General features: G+C 34.6%; 1 protein-coding gene and 1 non-coding gene across 5 annotated transcripts in view; one reads left to right on the top strand and one right to left on the bottom strand.

Moving 5' to 3' along the window:
• The window catches only part of SCN2A (sodium voltage-gated channel alpha subunit 2), an 83,551-nt gene that overhangs the window by 41,831 nt on the left and 21,098 nt on the right, over positions 1-20,622 (top strand). For all 4 annotated transcript variants that reach the window (XM_036421854.2, XM_036421855.2, XM_045575275.1 and 1 more), the window contains 5 exons: positions 956-1,312; positions 3,636-4,115; positions 11,341-11,461; positions 14,535-14,689; positions 16,262-16,435. In XM_036421854.2, the coding sequence (XP_036277747.1) occupies positions 956-1,312; positions 3,636-4,115; positions 11,341-11,461; positions 14,535-14,689; positions 16,262-16,435 (1,287 nt within the window). The remainder of the gene's footprint in view (positions 1-955; positions 1,313-3,635; positions 4,116-11,340; positions 11,462-14,534; positions 14,690-16,261; positions 16,436-20,622) is intronic.
• LOC118710059 lies at positions 2,141-2,241 on the bottom strand. Its single transcript, XR_004985279.1, has one exon. It is a non-coding gene; the product is annotated as a small nucleolar RNA U13 (small nucleolar RNA).

Raw genomic sequence — 20,622 nt, 5'->3', positions numbered from 1 at the left:
AAATAATGCACTACTGTTGGCCTGACATTTGTTGAAGCATCAGAAATAAAATGTTGCTGCTGTTTAACCATAAATGGTATTTTAGAGGCCTCTATGAGCTAAAACAAAAATAAGTCAGGCACAGCGGTGGAAAGCCATTTACACACTCTAATGAGTTGTTGATTAATTAAATCACTGAAGACATAAAGGTTGACAAAATGCAGCTTTTACTTAAGTCCAAGTATTTCTTCTTTGACTATAGTAAATCTTTAACATGTAGCTTAATAATTTCAAGCTGAAGATACAGTAAGATTGAAGCAATCTAAATTTTTAAAAATTAGTTTGTTTTTCTCTTGTATTTTATGTACTTTGCTTTGATTTTATCTGCATCTTTGAATTTTAGCATGATATTTTCAGTACACTGAAAAAATATATCCATTTCAAGATTTTAAATATTGAGAGCCCCTACTTCTTTGAAACAGTTTTAGTTAATTAATTACCATTAAGTCTTAAATACCTCAGTTCCTTACAAAAAAACAAAAGGCTATTACCTGTGCTTATGTAAGATTCTGAGGAATTTGGTATATCTATTTCCAAATGAATAGTGCCCCATGTTAGAAAAATAAGCTGATAGCATATGCTAGATCACGTGTCAAACACAAGGCCCGCAGGCCAAATCCGTCCCGCCAGGCCTTGCAATGTGGCCCGCACCGCGCTGTCATCACTGCACTCCGCTGCGTTTCCATCACAATGACAGTTTATGACTGTTCAGTAAACCATTCGGCCCGCGATTTAGGTTGGATTTTAGATTTTGGCCCCTTCTCTGATTGAGTTCGACACCCCTATGCTAGATAATAGTTTGACACACAAATAATTCATCACCCTACAATTGAGACATTGTAGATTTTCCACATAAATAGATTTATAGATTGTTTAGAAGACAGGACAGTAACAGCTTTCTTGATTTTGTTCCCAGCTCCGAGTTTTCAAGTTGGCAAAATCCTGGCCCACCCTGAACATGCTAATTAAGATCATCGGCAATTCAGTGGGGGCTCTGGGGAACCTCACCTTGGTGTTGGCCATCATCGTCTTCATCTTTGCTGTGGTTGGCATGCAGCTCTTTGGCAAGAGCTACAAAGAATGTGTCTGCAAGATCTCCAGCGACTGTGAACTTCCGCGCTGGCACATGCATGACTTCTTCCACTCCTTCCTGATTGTGTTCCGCGTGCTGTGTGGAGAGTGGATAGAGACCATGTGGGACTGCATGGAGGTCGCTGGCCAAACCATGTGCCTTACTGTCTTCATGATGGTCATGGTCATTGGAAACCTAGTGGTATGTAAAAACGTTTTTCTATTTTCAGTAAAATATAATGTAGCCATATCTAAAACTATGCTTAACTGAGGAATGTTTTATTATGTTATTTTTTGTATCAAGACCAGTTGCAAATCTCAATTATTCATTATTTTAGAAGCTAGTTTATAGTATTAAAATCCACATAGCATTTTTATTTTTTTATTTTTTCTTTATTGATTAAGGTATTACATATTTGTACTTATTCCCTCATTCCCCCCTCCTCCTGCCCTTACACCCCTGGTGCCAGTGTCCATTGGTTAGGCTTGTAAACATACATATAAGTGTTTTGGTTGATCTCTTTCTTACCCTTGCCCTCCCCTACCTTCCCTCTGAGGTTTGACAGTCTGATTGATGCTTCTCTGTCTCTGAATCTGTTTTTGTTCATCAGTTTATGTTGTGCATTTTATTCCACAAATGACTTATATCATGTGATAATTTATCTTTCTTGGACTGGCTTATTTCACTTAGCATAATGCTTTCCAGTTCCATCCATGCTGTTGCAAATGGTAAGAATTCCTTCTTTTTTTTTTTTTTTTATCACAGTGTAGTATTTCATTGTGTAAATGTACCACAGGTTTTTAATCTATTCATCTGCTGATGGGCACTTAGGCTGTTTCCAAATCTTAGCTATGGTAAATTGTGCTGCTATGAACATAAGGGTGCATATATCCTTTCTGATTGGTGTTTTTAGTTTCTTGGGATATATTTCTAGGAGTGGGATCACACATAAGTATTTTTAGAAGTGTTTCAATTATTATTTTTTCTTGTTGAGCTACAGTTGAAATATATAACATAATTTTTTTTTCACATCATATGAATAATGTGCCAATGTAACAAGATTTCAGGAAGGCGTATCTCACACAAGAGCATGCACACCCAATCATCATGCTTATGAACTACAACAGGATCTATAACGAACTCTTAAGATACGTTTTGAGCTAAAGTTGTTCTTTATCACTAAAACCTCCTATTAGTCATGGAGAAGGCTATTTCTGGCTTTTATCTTTCAGTTCTTATGCTAAAGCATGGAAGAATTACTAAGAACAGCCACTCACTTCATTTTTACTTGGAGTGTTTCAAATTTGAGTTTTCCACTAACTGAAGTTTAAAAAGCAATTAGTTATCCTCTCAGTCCATTAAGAGTTCATGAAGTCTTGGATGCCTTAAACTAGAGTATGAGCAAGTAACATTGACTCAAGAATCACTTATTATCATGTCTCCATAAAAAGAACCATGCCGAGCACCTCTGCGTTGAGTCCTGGAGGGCTGGGAAAGATGATAGGAAAATAAATATGTCACAGCGATAATACATGTAATCGAACAGAAGTAAAAATAGGAAGTATCTAATACATGTCAAAGATATAAAAAACAAAGTGCCGTATGTCAAGTTCCCAAAATGGAAAAACTACTTTGGAAAGACAAGGAAAGGTTTTGTCAAGGAATTTGGACTTGAAATATCTTTAATTGAGGTATAAGTTTTAACTTGGTAAGAAGAAAAGTTGACATATCTATTTTGAGTTGTCCAGATATAATAGCTTCCCAAAATTTTACATGAATCAAAATATGTTAGTATTATTTTCACACACTTATACCAATGAAGCCTATTTTTGGAGATGAGATTTATAGACTAATTACTGGTCTTATTCATGGAAATAACTTTATTCCACAATCTTAAACTCAATCTTAGCACCACCATTATTTTATAATAAATATTTATTTGTAATATTTTCAACTATTGTATAAATATAGTGGCCTTGATTTTCTGAGCCAAAAAATAAATAATCTGGTTTTTGATCTAGCAAGAGGTTTTTTGTTTTTTTCCCCTAATTTGGCAAGTTACCTAGGTGGAAAAATTGGTATAAATACATAAAAATCAAAGCATATTTGATTAGAATAATCTTTGGTTTTAAAAATAAAATGATAATAAATTATTATTGTCCTAGAAAATCCAGGTTACATGAGCAAAATAGTTTGCATCCCAATTAAAACTTCTTTTTTTTCTTTTTCACTGTACTATTATTTATAAGATTCCTCTTTTTGAATGAAACTTAATATAGATATATTATGCAACAATGGCTTCAGTAATCTTGCAATGACAAAAAGGAAATTATGTTAATAGCATCATTTTATATTAACCAGGTATTTATTTCATTCACTTTTTTTTTTTTCAGGATAGTTGATGATGAGCTAGAAAAAAAGAAATTAAGTTTATGAAAAACTAAGTTTAAGAATAATTTTAGAAAACAAATAACCATTGAAGTGACAGAATGTTCACGTCACCTGATTTCCTCTTATGTTTTAGGTTCTGAACCTCTTCCTGGCCTTGCTTTTAAGTTCATTCAGCTCTGACAACCTTGCTGCCACTGATGATGATAACGAAATGAACAACCTCCAGATTGCTGTGGGAAGGATGCAGAGAGGAATTGATTATGTTAAAAGAAAAGCACATGAATTTATTCAGAAAGCCATTGTTAGAAAGCAGAAAGCTTTAGATGAGACTAAACCTCTTGAAGATCTGAATAACAAAAAAGACAGCTGTATTTCCAACCATACCACCATAGAAATAGGCAAAGACCTCAATTATCTCAAAGATGGGAATGGAACTACCAGTGGCATAGGAAGCAGTGTAGAAAAATATGTCGTGGATGAAAGTGATTACATGTCATTTATAAACAACCCCAGCCTTACTGTGACTGTACCAATTGCTGTTGGAGAATCTGACTTTGAAAATTTAAATACTGAAGAATTCAGCAGTGAGTCAGATATGGAGGAAAGCAAAGAGGTAGGAGTTTTTAAATAAGATATTTTGGTATTAAGCTTTAAAATATCAAACTATTTAAAAATTATGTTTTCTTTCAATAAGAAAATAGGAAATATCAATTGATACATTTTGGCAAATTGGTGATAAATCAATGATATATTAAAATATAGCTAGACAAGTAATCTGCTGGCTAATTTTTCAAGTATCTACTATTTTGAATTATTGATAATATTAAAAATTAGATTAATATGGATTTTTCTAAGTATTTAAATATAAATTTAGATTTGTAAAAATGCCTCTGATAATCCACTTTCTTCCTTATAATTATCCCAAAATGGTGTGTGTGTTTTTTATATGTATCAAAAATACTTTGTGAGAAGGTAAGTTCCGATTCTGATTTTGCTAAATTCTTGGTTCTTAGGAAATACTTCATAAAATGTGATTTTAATTAGTTTCCATAAGTATACTTATTCATAGAAAATCTGATTTTAATGTTGGGTTGATATTAACATATACTTTCATATTTTGTGAAGTAAATAATTTTAGGAAGTGAAGATATTGATGAGGAATCACACTGAAAAATATTTGTAACTCTATTGAGCCCAGTACCTGCATGATATTTTATAGAATGTAAAATTGTGCATTTAACAACTACAGTAAGAGTCTGGGTAGTTTAAAGTATTTTTTGATTCACCATAGGTATGAGTATTAGAGTATGTTTTTGTTTGTTTATAGGTTAATGCACAGAGTTGGGGTAAAGAGAAGAAGGAATTGAAATCCTCAGTATTTAATTGTTTACCTATACAAAAATATGGATGGCTTTCCCAGTAACAAAAGCTTGCATAAATAAATAAAAATAGCAACCAAAACCAAAGTAAATTTTTATTTTTATGTATGCTTAGAGTCTTATATATATATATACTAAGAATGGATTATAAATAATCAAATGTTGCAGCCCTCAGTCAGTTTAAGCTTTTGGCTAAGTTTGAGTATTTTTTGAGGTGTAGGTAACTTGACATCCAGTCTTCTTTATTCAGAAATTTTAAAGCCTCAAGCTTCTCCAAAAGAACATGTATTGTGTCTCCCCACAAAGCATTAGGTTTGATATTAGAGGAGCATCCAGTAAGCTGGAGCTTAATAGCAGGAAAATCCAAACTGTCTTCCCAATTTTTCCTCTTATCATTAAATTTGTCGTGTGTTTTCTGTATGAGTTAAGTACTCCAAAAATAATATATGTGAACTCAGTACTTTGGAATTGGAGGCAGACAACTGACCTTCCCATAGTAAATAAAATTATTTTATTGCTTCAGCTATGGAGTCCTCTCAATACCTTCCCAACCATAGAGATTGTTACCTGGGTGTTAAAATGTATTATTTGGAGAATTTTTTTAATTATGGCTTCATTTCAAGCTTCCTAAATATAAACTCATAAAAGATTAGGCAATAGTTTAGGAAGGGAATATGTGCAGGCTTTAATCTTTTGGTATTTAATGTGATAGGTCTATCACTAGAAAACAAAAGAGAATTGAAATATTCCCAGTATTCCCACCTGAAATATCTGTTTTAGTCTTCAAGTTATTTTTATCTTGTCCTTTTCTTAGCTGGTGGGATGGGATTATGCTGTTCAATATTGCATGTAGAGTTTTAAGAAGTGGTTTGAGTCTTATTGATATTCTTTTCTAAGTGGTTAAAATATTAAAGGGGAGAAATGAAGCACTTTTTAATTTTTGAAATGCCTAAGTGATTTTCTTTTTATAGGGCAGATTAACCAAGTGGGCCAGATTTTCTTTTTCTAGGGCAGATTAACCAAGTTGTTTAGGTGCTTGAGCTAAATACTCTTCTATTTTGTCTTTGCCAAATTTGCATGATTCTTTGATAGTTCCGTAGATTCTCTAGAGCATATCATTTTAAATTCATCCTGATCATATATGCTTTAACTCTTATGTTATTTTTACTATATTTAATGTGATTCCTTTTATACTTTGTGATTTTGAATGATTGATTTTTCTTGAGCGTTTTAATAATTTTGAAAGCATGCTTGATTTTTCTAAGTGAAATTTACTAGTGCAATCTGGTGACCTTCACTGCTTACCATTCTTACTTCTCACAGGAGTAAAAAATCAAGCTGGAGCCATCAAGAATGCAGCGCTGGTGTTTTTTAACCAGCCAGAGGCTTGTGCCACCACTTTTACCCAGGTTACCCAAGCAAGTTGTACATATATAAATAGAATCAGTTTCTAAATGAATTTTGACTGGCCTGCATGTTACTCAGCTACATTCCTTGCCCATCCATTGGCAGTAAAATAACAACATGCACAGCTTGCTCTTATGCTGGTCAGGCAAGTCTGGCAACCCAACTTTTAAAAAACGATTTAGCTGCTAGTTTCCTTACATAGATTTTTTAATGGAAATTATGCTCCGTGTAAAGTGAAAGTGCATGCCTTTATGGATTATTTAATTTCCATTTAACATTACAGAGTTTTTAACATGCTGAGGGTCTAAGGAGAAATGTACAATAGGTGCTCTTTGAAGGACTCTGGCAGAAAAGCTTTCTATTGCCATCCCCCCTCTGTTAAATTTATTTCTCAATTACCTTTTTTTTTTTTTTTTAATATAGCCTCAATGAGTGTGCTTTATTGGTAATTGTTTTTGTTCAGTATCATATTAAGTTTTTCTGAAGGATAATCTGCAAATTAAAGCAATCCTTTATATATGTGCAAACTTCCTGAAGGATGCCTTTATGTTATAATAATGTAAATGAATTGGAATGTTTATGTTTTGGCTGCTATCAGCATGGGTATAATTTTTATCTGCTTAATTTTAGAGAAAATAGCATTGCTTTATTTAGCAATTGACCAAAAGTATTTTGCATTTAGAATATGACCCCCTTGGAGATTCTATTGTTTACCCCTAAAAGCTCCTACAACTGAAAAAAAAAATGTTTTTCTAATACAAAAAAAAAAAAGTATTTATTATAGGTGGTATTTTCAGAGAGAAAATAGATCTGGAATCCATTTTCTTTATCCTATTGTTCCTCAGTCCTTTGTGTTTTGTCTCTCCTGTATTTTTTCCTGAAAAATATTATTTAAATATGTCATGCAGACTCCTATACAGGAAAAAAAAAAAATCATTGTGAGCTCCTGTTTGGTGTTTTTGAGAAGGAGGGACCTTCCTTGTCATGGGACTACCATACATAAATGAAGATTGTCCCGTTCCAAGAGATCCATTTGGTGAATCTTTCATTTTCTGATGTTGAAGTCACATTTATGTGCTAAAATATACTAAGCAAATTACTCGATTATAATGATTTTTTAAAGATCATTAGTTTGTCACTTAGATGCAGTTTCCTCTCCTTCTGTCATCAAAACTATGAAACAACCCTAGCTTACTCATATTTGCTTATTTGGAAGGAGAAATGATTGTGTCATTCTTATAGCATTCTCTTATCCTTTAGAGCAAAATATTCAGTCACTTCCACTCTAGATCCCATAACAGGTAATGCCTCATCTATTGGAGGAATGATATGTGAAATGAGACCTGAGAAGTATCATTTCTCACGATTTAACACATATACATAGAGACTATAATTTTTTTCCTATTATATAATAATTCTTCAGAAAAAGCACGGTATATGACTCCTTAGGATAATGGCTTGTTTTTCTCAGTTTCTTGAAAAAAGTCAAGGTTGGTTTCCTTATTCTCTGAGTATCCCAATTGCCATGTGCCTTTGTTGAGAGGTAACTGAGGAAAGGCAGATTTGGTGGCAGTAAGTATAGAAGCACACAAACCAAATTGATTTCATTTATTCTCAACTCTCACATTACAGTTTCCAATTTTTTAATAGGTCTCTGATCCTCCCTTAGGAAGCATTGTCAGTTTCCTACCAGAGTATACATACATACTTGTTACCCACTGGGGCTACTGGCTGGAACGTGGGTTCTTTTCATCGACACAGAAAAGATTTTAAGGTCAATGGAAATGAAAGTAGTAAAGCAAAATGGGGTTTATTGAAGATACATTACAAAGGAGGTTCATGCCAGAAGAGAGAGAGAGAGATTGGCCCCAAATTTCCGTGTTTAAAATGGAGGTTTTCTGGATGGAGCCTTCGTTTGTATTCAGGGATGACTGCCAGAAACTACCTTTCTTCTGGGCATGCCCTTACCCGTAATGCATACAGAAAAACCCATAGAAGTGCGGGGTGAAAACTGAAATGCAAGTTTTTATTATAATTAGTCCAGGGCCTTATTAAGGTCACATTGACATTGAGGTCATGTCATTTTCCTCTGATCTTGCGCCAAGAAGCAGCTGGCTCCCAAATGCCAGTGGCGGTCTGAAGGCAATGTTGGTCTGACCCCAGTCCAAGACCCCATGGCAGGCCTCACCCCAGCTGCTCAAGTCTAACTTTCTGCCTTACGTACTGAATTCTGATACTTAAACAGTGGAGGTGGTGGTGGTGGTGGTGGGGGGGACTATGTATATAGAAGGTTTGGATAAGCAATAATAGGATGAGTTCAATACAGCTATGATTTTATCCTGGAGAATGTGTAATTCTCAAAGTCAAGTTTTCCAGTGGGTTAGTGAGGAAGGGCGAAAGAAAGCTCTAAACAACCTGAAGGAAAAAAGGAGTAAATACGTGTGTGTTTGGGGCACTGGTTATCTGCTGAAGGATAGGCCACAGAGGCTCCTTCTGCCATCCCAAGAAAGAGATTTAAGATCCTGAGATTCATAGGTCAGAAAATTTGGTAATGTTTTCATTATAAAGAATAAAGTGTTTTCTGGATAATGTAGTATGTTAATAATGATACTTTTGATTTTTTTCCCATCTTCCTTATTTAAGAAGGTAACAAGGACTAAAGTGTAGTACTAAAGTGTAACTTTGGCCTTAAGCCTATCCCCAAAGCAATATTTTAGAAGCATCTATTAATTTTAGGTTGACACTAAGTCACTGTGCTAAATTAAAGGGTTGATAAATTGATACTGCAGGGCCCTCTGGAAACTTTTGAACATTTGAATGAAGATTTCCTGGAATATCTTGTCTGTTGACTTTTTCCAATCATTGTCAAGGACTAACCATTATGATAGGAAGTCCACTCTTTCATTCATTTTCAAACAATATTTATTGAGTACCTTCAGCATTCCCAGCCCTGATGCACTAACTGACCAATGCCAGCTTGAGAGTATAGAACACCCTGAATATGGATCCTCAGCTTTTACTTGGGCCCTGTCCCAGGTCTTCCCCTCATCTGTCTTTGCAGTGTGGTGCTTGTTCCTAAGAGGAATGCTATCCAATTCTAACTGTGGGCTGTGTGTAGTTAGATCAGATATAATTGTGCTTCAATTTTTCTGATTACTTATATCATATTGCAACATCCTGCAAATGATAAGATCAGTATTTTCAGATCCCTAATAGGTAACTACTTCCTGTGAATCGGATGGGTTGCAAGGAGAGGGTAATCAAATCATTTCTTAGTTGATTATGTATGTAAAAAAGGCTACACATATCTAAGACAAGGATAGGAAATTGAAATAGTCCAAAAATTTAAAATATTTGTAATAAATTTCACTTTGGCATTTCATCTTAAAAGAAACTATATTTAAATTTTGTTGACAAAAATATTATAATTGATTATCTATCAATATTGTGATATAGTTGATAAGTAGAAAAAATAAAACAGCAACCTGTAAACACCTTACAATATATAATCCTTGATTTCATTAATTTGGTCAAATTAAAAAGCAATGCCCAAACTATTTCCAAGGCAGACATATATATTTACATGTCCATAATTGATATTGTTAAATTACATAAGATACATTTCTGATTTTAAAAATATTGATTGATTGATTTTGAGAAAAAGAAAGAACAACATCAATTAGTTCCACTTGTTTATACATTCACTGTTGGTTTCTCATATGTGCCCCAATGGGGTATCAAACCTGTAACTTTGGCATATCTTGGCTGATACTCTAACCCGACTGAGCTCCCTGGTCAGGACCAGACAAAGCATTCAATCTCATAGATTATCCATAAATATTTTACTTCATGAGCACCACTTGTCAAGTAAATATTTTATATAAAGAAAATTATTTTCGTACAATAAATTAACCATTTTCCCAGGATAATTCATAGACTCCTTAGGCCAAATGTGCATAGAATGTTTCTAGTTCTGACTACATCTAGTTTATAATAGTTCAACATATATTCTAACCTGCATTTTATCATGTGCTTACCTCATCCCCTTTATAATGTAGCTCTTACCAGCTCAGCCGTTTCCTAATGTTATGCATTAATGGTAATAACATTGTAACAGGTTGGAGAATGCACTGGCCCAAACTACTCTGGTTCCACGTGGCACTCATACCTGGCCCTGTGTCATGACTGCAGCATCTTAAGATCAGGTTAAAGGCTGGGGTCTCTTCATTTATGCTGATCCATTAAGGACCTGACCTGGCTAAAGTTTATTGCATTTCAAGATTTAAAACAATTTCTTTCCAGTACATAAACATATACTTTTGGTGGTATTTGATTTAACCTAGCGGAAAACAAAACAGCAACCAAAAATTTATTTCTGCTTGTACTAACAAAACAGGTAAGAGTGCCAGAGTAACAAGTAGTTTCCAAATGCACAGTGAAACATGGGAGTGCATTGGCCAAAGAGAATGCAAAGTATCAGCTCTTGCTATAAAGCTAACAATGTGCTGCTCTTTTGGGAGTTAGAAAACTATACAATATATTTAATAACAACTGATGGTATATGTTTTCATGTCAATGAAAAGTGGATAAATTTAGATTACTGCTGTCTATGTGCATTTGACCAAATCTTTTCTGCATTTGACATGAAAATACACTTATACAGCTTTCGTTGGTTGGGTCACAATTTTAGAATAAAACACACTATACCATTTGCAAACTAATTTATCGAAGCAAGATCATGGTCAACCATACAACTCTGGTAGTTTCCATGAGCTCTCTGCAGGACTTTATTTCAGAATCTTTATGATCGGCTTAATTAAAAATTATATAAGTTGTTAGTAGCATTATTTAAAAATATATATATCCTTTATTGCTGTATCTAATCTTGTGACCCCCTACCTCTACTAAAGCAGATTGGCATTATGTTTAAGATATTCTTAAATTACAGATCAAGGGAATGCATTCCGAAGACTTGAGGGCACACCTTTTGAATTTTTATATTATAGAGTAAAGAAAGCATTTTAAAAGCTTTTCTGTGGAATTGATTTTCAGAAGTTAAATGCAACTAGCTCATCGGAAGGCAGCACAGTTGATATAGGAGCTCCCGCTGAGGGAGAACAACCTGAAGTTGAACCTGAAGAATCTCTGGAACCGGAAGCCTGTTTCACAGAAGGTAGGAGAAACAATGGATGTGTGTCCAGTAGACTTCTCTTAGCCATCCACCCACTGCCCTCCCCCTTTTCAATCATATACATCTATCTAACAACCATTATTTGTTTGCTTTACTTTTTCTATATTAAAAAAAGATGATTTTTTAAAAAGAGGTAAGATTTAACTTATATGATCAGATATTCTTAATTTTGTGGATCCTATTCAGCTCTTGAAAATGCTGTTAATTACCGTGTTTCCCCGAAAATAAGACATCCTCCAAAAATAAGACCTACTTACAGGTTTCCTTCTGAGTGAAATATAAGGCATCCCAAAAAAAATAAGCTCCCCCCCCCCACCCTAGGCTAAACATGAGAGATTTGGTCCACTGATTCTGAAAGAAATGGAGTCACAAGAAATTCACCAGGAAATTCAGGAATTGGATTGTTATGATGATGTTCCAGAAGATGACATGATTGTCATTGAATAAATGAGTAAATTCTTGATACTGTAGGATTCACAGTTTGTCTGGTTTGTGTTGACAACTACCGTACTACTGTACAGTATACAGGTAATAAATTTCCTTTAAAATTCATTTAACAATAAATGTGTACCATATTCTTCTTCATGGAAAAATAAGACATCCCCTGAAAATAAGACCTAGCACATCTTTGGGAGCAAAACCCCACCCATGCCCGAATTCATGCCTCTAGTATGCATAATAATAAATATGATGCTATCACCGAAACCAGTTTGGCTCAGTGGATAGAGCGTCAGCCTGCGGACTGAAAGGTCCCAGGTTCGATTCCGGTCAGGGGCATGTACCTTGGTTGCGGGCACATCCCCAGTAGGGGGTGTGCAAGAGGCAGCTGATCGATAATTCTCTCTCATTGATGTTTCTAGCTCTCTGTTCTTCTTTCTTCCTCTCTGTAAAAAATCAATAAAATATATTTTAAAAAATAAATAAATAAATAAAAATTATGCTATCAACATTGTCTTTTACAAAGTTAAAAAAATTAAGAATGAAATATTACCAGAATAGCATTATAGACAATAATAATGAATAATTTATAGATACTGACCAACTTTGACAATTTAAATATTTTTGTTATATTTGCTTCAGTTTTTATTTAAAAATAAAAAAGATACAGAGTAGGCCCCTTTCTTCTATCTTAGAGATAAACCAGTGTCTCAGTATTTTTTTCATTTATAATTCCTACTAATCTGGTCTTTCTTTTTGGTTAAATAGTGTCTTTTCATCTCATATCCTCATTAGAGGGGAAATTACAGTTTCATTTAATTAATTGCAATGAATATATTTAGGACATGTAATTCTCCTCAGTCCTTTGGGAAACAGAAATATCAAAATGATCTTGCCCTGAGAAAACAACAAATATACCCTATATTTCTTAATGAGAAACTAATAACATTTAATAGCACTTCATTAAACTTTCATGAAACAAAGGATAATGATCTGCCGCTTACATTATAAAATAGCATCTGATAAATATCTATTCAGTAAAATACTGTGCTCCTTGCAGATGAGATAACCATTCTTCTGTTCATAAATAAGAGTCCTCTATCGTGGTGAACACCTGTCTCCGGGCTCCTCCGGCTCCCACACATCAGGGCCACCGCACTCTGAGCGCTGCCAGGTCCTGTCAGCTCAGCAGTATCTTCTGTTTCCTGATCACTGTCATCACCATTACCCTTGCTTTCACTTTCCTGGACATTCAGTGGATTGTGTCTCAGACTCTGAACTCCTTTCCCATCTTCTTTCTTCTATCCAATTTTCAAAACAGGCTTACATGATTCTAAAATCAGTGTTCTTATCGGGTAAAGCTTCATAGCTTACAAAAAAAATCTCTACAATATTTCCCCCATTAGATAGCAGATAAAATGTAAAATTTCTCATTCAGGTCCTCTTTTCAGATTAGCTCTCAGTATCTTTTCTTGTCCTGATTCCTAATCCTCTCTGTCATGTAACTTCCAGGCATTCATCTCACCAAGTTCCACCTGTACCATTGTTTCTGCTTTCCTTACAGCTCCAGGTACTAGAACTGGTTCTTACACATGTTTTAAAATTTCATCTCGAATCCATTACCTCCTTAAAGCTCAATATCAGAAATTAATCTCTGCCCACAAACTCTCACAATACCTTATTTGTGATAATTATTGTTTTTTGTAATTATAGAATCTCTTCTGCTTAAAATGCATATTGTTTTTAGAGCAAGGCTATGTCTTAAACATTCTAGTATTATAATTTGTTCAATACAAGTCCTTGAATACAACAGATATTCAATAAATTTTATTTGCAAGCCTTTGATCTAGTAGCCCACAAATTACACAAAGGTATTTATTACATTATTGCTAATAATAGCCAGAATTAAAACTACATAAATATTCAATAATAGTGGAATAATTATATAAATTCTTGTTAAGTCTGGCAATCTTGTTTAGAGGTATTGTGAAACCTTTCATATTGTATTTACTTATAATTAAAAATGAAATACTCGCCCTAGTTGGTGTGGCTTGGTTGGTTGGGCATGGTCCCATGCACCTGAGGGTTGCTGGCTTGATTCTCTTCAGGGTACATGCCCAGTTGGGATATATGCAAGAGGCAACTTTTCAATGTTTCTCTCTCATTCAATGATGTTTATCTCCTCTCTCTCTCTCTCTCTCTTTTTCTCTCTCTCTCTCCCTCTCTTTCCATTTTTCTATCTCTAAAAGCAATAAAAAATTTATTTTTTAAAAGGAAATGTTTATATTACACTATTAAGTGAAATAATTAGAATTCAAATATACAAATATCCACATATGAATGAAATTATCAACTTCTAGTGATTTCAATTTTCTGTCTGTTTTTCTATGTCTTTATAATGCAATATAATCCAATGTAATAGTCACATAAACATAAAAATATGTGGAATGAGTAATTTAAAAACATTATAGATGATTTCTATAAGTGGAAGCCATCTTAAAAAATGGAAGTCATTTACTAGTTGCCAAATAATAATATAGATGAATCTCCCACCAACACAAAATGTGCATAATCAAAGAGTATTTTCTTTTTCTTCCTTTACTTTGACAAATTTTAGACTGTGTACGGAAGTTTAAGTGTTGCCAGATAAGCATAGAAGAAGGCAAAGGAAAACTCTGGTGGAACTTGAGAAAAACTTGCTATAAAATAGTGGAGCACAACTGGTTTGAAACCTTCATTGTCTTCATGATTCTGCTCAGCAGTGGGGCACTGGTAAGTGACATATGATCTGTTCCTTTACCTTTCCTCTCGATGAACCTCCTAGTTCATGTTTTTACAATAAGTTGTTGGTGAGGATGAGAGGCATTGGGTGATATTTTTAGCATAGCTGTGAGAGGCCCAATAAATAGGCTCAGTAAATGTATTGTTCTGGAGTAGGCCTCCAAATGAATCAAACTCAGAACACTATGGTTTTTATAATATCTAAAAAAGGATCTTTTTTAGTTTCACTCAACAGAGACAGTTCTTACTAAGAATGAATATGAAGGTATGATGTGCGATTATCTGCTGAATATCAAACAATATAACGGAACGCCATTGCTGCAGGGAACTCACCTGTCTTGTTCATGCTGATTCACTAGTGCCAACCAAAGTGAATGGTAAATAGTACACTGACATGATTCTGACTAGTAGCAAAGTGAAAACATTACAAACTTATTTTTATGTCTGATTTCATTCAATGGAATGATCAATTTGGTCAGAATATTGATTAACATAATAAAAAGTGTGACCGGTTTTCCTATTTAGTGATACCAACATGGTTGCATTTGTACTATTTTTTTTTTTCAGTTAGCCAGTAATATGTGGTGAATTAATTTCAATATAAGGATATGGCATTGTATCTGGAGGCTTCTAAGCCCACCTCTGATTTAATTGACAATCCTGCATCCTGCCAACTACTCAGAACAAAGAGGGTCAGCCCTGTGTTTTAATGCCAAGTGGAAAGACAACCCTGAATCTCACCAGTGACTAGTGTGAGCTCTTGTAGTAGCTCTTGGTTCTCAAGTACATCCAGTCAAAGCTTACGAAAGTACATCAGCAGGCTGGCTTCTGAGCAGCTTCCATCTTCAGCTATAAACTAAGCTGAAAGATTTTAGGCCATGGTGCTAAGCCGTGGTCACAAGCTCTGATTCCCTTTTTCTTCAAAAAAGACCTTTTTTCTTAATCATTCTTCCATATCACCAGGTTACCCTCATAGTTTTTCCTGTAAGGGGATTGAGTTAGACAACTCCTCTTTTCATTCCAGATGTCCCAACTCTGCAAAATGTTGGCATAAGGAGCATCTGGACACTGTGTGTGTGTGTGTGTGTGTGTGAGAGAGAGAGAGAGAGAGAGAGAGAGAGAGAGAGAGAGAGAGAGAGAGAGAGAGAGAGAGAGAGAGGAGAAAGTGAGAGGTTATAGTCCCGTATCCTTCCCCAGGCTAATGGAGCTTATTGCTCTACATTTGCATTAGTGAGAGGGTACATCCCAGTGACTGCACTAAATGAAGTTAGTCTACTTGCAGTGACTTTCTGCTGTAGAGAGAAGCAGCTGGCAGTAAAAAAAATTTAAGTTTTCTTTAGGTACTGATACTAAAATTTTAAAATCATTTGAATGTATTGGTTGACTGAAATGCCCAGGCAGCAGTCGCTTGCATACAGAAAACTGTAACACAAAATACAGCTGTGGAAAACGAAGGCTTCCAGCGCGGGCACCTAGGAGAGGTTTGCAGCATGTATTTTCTAATAAGCTATCCATCAGCGGCAGTTAGTACAAGGAAGTCTAATTGGACTTTTTTCCTTACAGGCCTTTGAAGATATATATATTGAGCAGCGAAAAACAATTAAGACCATATTAGAATATGCTGACAAAGTTTTCACTTACATATTCATCCTGGAAATGCTTCTCAAGTGGGTTGCATATGGTTTTCAAATGTATTTTACCAATGCCTGGTGCTGGCTAGATTTTTTGATTGTGGATGTGAGTATTCTTCACTGTTTCAGTCTTTTGGCATGTAATGATACATCAAGCATGTCAAACTCAAAGGCTAACACTGGCCAAATAAACGAGGTTTAAGTTTATGTGGGCTGCAAAAAAACAAAAGCTTCAATTTTCATAGGAACATAGGTTTATTTCAATAGAGATGTGCTAGATACAAAGGACTGAGATAAATGAGTAATCATTAGCATAAAATAATAGAACATTTTAATAAAAATAAATATTTTTTCTTGAACATTAACTTTCCAGACACTGAATAACTGTGTCTGGGGGAAAAAAAAAGTAGGTTTACTTGCATTACGCTTATTAATTTGTGTAATGCAAATTGGAGCTTATTGCTCTACATTTGCATTAGTGAGAGGGTACTTCCCAGTGACTGCACTAAATGAAGTTAGTCTACTTGCAGTGACTTTCTGCTGTAGAGAGAAGCAGCTGGCAGTAAAAATTTTAAGTTTTCTGATACTAAAATTTTTAAATAATTTGAATGTATTGGTTGATTGAAATGCCCAGGCAGCAGTCATTTGCATACAGAAAACTGTAACACAAAATACAGCTCTGGAAAACATGAAGGCTTCCGTTGCGGGCTGGAAATAATTAATTTCCAAATTAATTATTTGGAATTAATAAGCGTAATGCAAGTAAACCTACTTTTCTTGTTCTCCGAAAGTGAAGTATTTCTTGATGCACACACCAAACAAGTCAGTCCAAGATGAATGACGTGGCCATCTGCTGCTAAAATATTCGCTGCTAGTATTAGTGGAGAGAAATGGTGCGCCTGCATGCAAGGTGCATAAGGGAAATGAATGCAGCATGATTATAGTAGTCATTAGTGAACATTGTAGTTTGTTGTTAATAATTATGTACAATAGGATATTGTAAAAATTAAGTTACAAAATTTTTATTAAAATATTTATTATATACTGTTATGTTGTCTGGGTTGCAAAAATATTCATTGTAGGCCACATATGGCCTGTGGGCTGTGAGTTTGACATGCTTGTGCTGCATGTTAGTCCTCACAATAATGCTTAGCATATATATAGTGAGCTCTCCGTCAATACTGTCTGCATGGGCCCAAATATAAATGGTGATTTCTATTTTCCCAATGATACAAAGTCACAAAACCTTTTTATTTTTATTTTTTTGACCAACTTACATATATATATATATATACTTTCATAGGTGAAACAGCAGTCAAATGCTATGTTATCATTATTGATTTAGCTTTAAATTAATATTTAACATTCCAAGCTATACAAAAATATGTTAATATAGTTTGCTTTTTTCACTCTCACATTTAATACAATAAATGTATTTAAATTATTCACATCTTTGACATTAGCATCTTTGTTATCACCAGAAATTGTTGAAAAGTGCTTGTCCCATAGATGATTTACTAATTACAAAGAAATGTGAAAGTCCAAATAGCAATAGACACTTCTTGATTTGTATGATGGTTGAAAGAGTTTGGCTATGAACTAATAATTTAAAGGTTTATTAAACTGCATTGATGTTGGAAATAAAGTAAGATGGAGAACCAGAGTATAAGAGGCTTTAAAACATTGAACATGAGGTTACTCCTGATTTCTGAGTGAGAAGTTTGAGGAACATCTCATCTTTTATTCACAAATGTGAGATCATACTGAACAAAAAGTTTTAAATCATGTTTATTTAGTTCTGGAGATTTACTTCTTAAATGCCTTTCAAATTATCAATTCATTCCGAATGGAGAGAAAGGAATTTAAAGGCTTTTTTTCTAGACAAATCTAGGGGATATGTTCATAGCAGCACAATTTACAATCGTTAAGATCTGGAAATGCCCAAGTGCCCATCAGTAGATGAGTGGATAAAAAAGTTGTGATACATTTGTACCATGGAATACTATGCAGCAGTGATAAAGAAGGTTCTCTTACCTTTTGAGACCTCATGGAGGGATCTGGAGAGCATCATGCTAAGTGAAATAAGTCAGCCATAACAAAACAAGTACCACATGATGGTACTCACATGTGGAATCTAAATAAGAAAATAAGCTGATATGGATCCAGAGACATAGAAGCATAGAACAGAGTGAGGAATCTCAGAGGGAAGGTAGGGGAGGGTGGATAGTAGTGGGGGGTAAACAACCAAAGACCATGTATGCATATATGCATGGCCCATGTACACAGGCAAAAGGGTGCTAAAGGCCTGGGCTGGAGGGCAGGGGGCTGGAGGTGTCAATGGGAGGACAGGAGACTTATGTAATACTTTCAACAACAAAGGATTATAATAAAAATAAAGTCTAGGGGAGCTGGTGAGCACAGGGAATGAGGATGTGGGGAGGGGAACAGATTGATGATCACCATCAACATAGAGGAAGAAAACAGAATTTTCAGGAAAGTACAATGTGTTTAATATTGTAGTTCATTGTAAAGATAATATTCTATTAATTTTAATAATTTCTTGGCAATTAAGGACATAATTTGATATATAAAATTTAAATATCATGTAAACAAAAGAGAAAAATAGACTCTTGAAGAAAATTTTTTTAGTTTCAGGTAAAAAAATGATTTTTAATCCACTATGACCTTTCTAATCACTGAACACAAGAAAAAATTATGTACCCTGTTTCCCCGAAAATAAGACAGTGTCTTATATTAATTTTTGCTCCCAAAGATGCACTAGGTCTTATTTTCAGGGGGTGTCTTATTTTTTCATGAAGAAGAATACAGTACACATTTATTGTTAAATAAAAATAAAGGAAATTTATTACGTGTATACGGTACGGTAGTACGGTAGTTATCAACACAAACCAGACAAACTGTGAATCCTACACTATCAAGAATTTACTCATTTATTCAATGACAATCATGTCATCATCTTCTGGAACATCTCATCATAACAATCCAATTTCTGAATTTCCTGGTGAATTTCTTGTGACTCCATTTCTTTCAGAATCAGTGGACCAAATCTCTCATGTTTAGCAATAGCACTGTCTTTAAACGAGTACTTCTTGTCAAGGTAGCCTGCTCGCAGTGCATTTGCAATGCAGCTGTCAGTGATTTTCTCCCATGAATTCTTCACCCAAGTCACAGCTTCTTGCAGTTTAGGTTTCACAAAATTTCTGAGACAGAGCCTAGGGGGGCCTTATTTTCGGTGGATGCCTTATATTTCACTCAGAAGGAAACCTGTAAGTAGGTCTTATTTTCGGAGGATGTCTTATTTTCGGGGAAACACGGTAATAGATATTTGCATTTAGCAGAGAAAAATAAATTTGTTTTATTTTTTTCCTAATCTGCCTGAAGCAAATCTACTATTAAATATACCATATAAAATTACATACAAAATCACATCAGAAATTTTCTGGCAATAAATGACAATAAATATTTAAAATCTGTATGTTTAGACATTAGCAAAAATAAAAATATATACCCAAACTATACCATTCTTTTATTTGTATAATAGTTTATAGATGACATTTTTTCTTTTCCTTATTATCTTTATATGGTTAAAATACTTGATAAATGTATAATAAAACATCTTATATTTAACATACTATCCTATATAATAAAAGCCCACAGACTAAAATAGGGAAACAACCAGAATGACCAGAGACCAGAACAACCACAGCCCCTTGCCCTGGCTGGCCCCACCCCCTAGCAAGCAGTTAGGGGCAATTAGGCAGGCAGAGAAAGTGGTTAGGGGTCATTAGGTAGGCAGGCAGAATAGTTAGGGGCAATCAGATAGGCAGGCGAGCAGTTAGGAGCCAGCAGTCCCAGACTGAGAGAAGGATGTCTGACTGTCAGTTTAGGCCTGATCCACAGAGATCCCTGTGAGATTGTGCCTAAATCAACAGTTGGACATCCCCTGAAAAATCCTGGATTGCAAGAGGGTGCAGGCCAGGCTGAGGGATCCCCTTTCCCGTCTAGTATAATAATAAAGGCATTAAGTCAATACTACCTGAATATAGAGAAATCCTTAAGAGAAATCTAGTCCTGTAGCTGGTGTTCATATTACCTAACATATCCTGATATTTACCTTCTTGGATTTAAAACACACACACACACACACACACACACACACACTTAGTTTGGAATATTAAACTAAACAATACTTTGCCTTACATTGATATATTTATTAATCATCTATTTTTTTTATTAAAGAAACTAATGTGAATGTCATTTTTTTAGACCTAT

This window comes from Pipistrellus kuhlii, unplaced genomic scaffold (genome assembly GCF_014108245.1).
Source record: "Pipistrellus kuhlii isolate mPipKuh1 unplaced genomic scaffold, mPipKuh1.p scaffold_m20_p_7, whole genome shotgun sequence".
Lineage (NCBI taxonomy): Eukaryota > Metazoa > Chordata > Mammalia > Chiroptera > Vespertilionidae > Pipistrellus > Pipistrellus kuhlii.
This window is presented reverse-complemented; position numbering and strand designations above follow the sequence as displayed.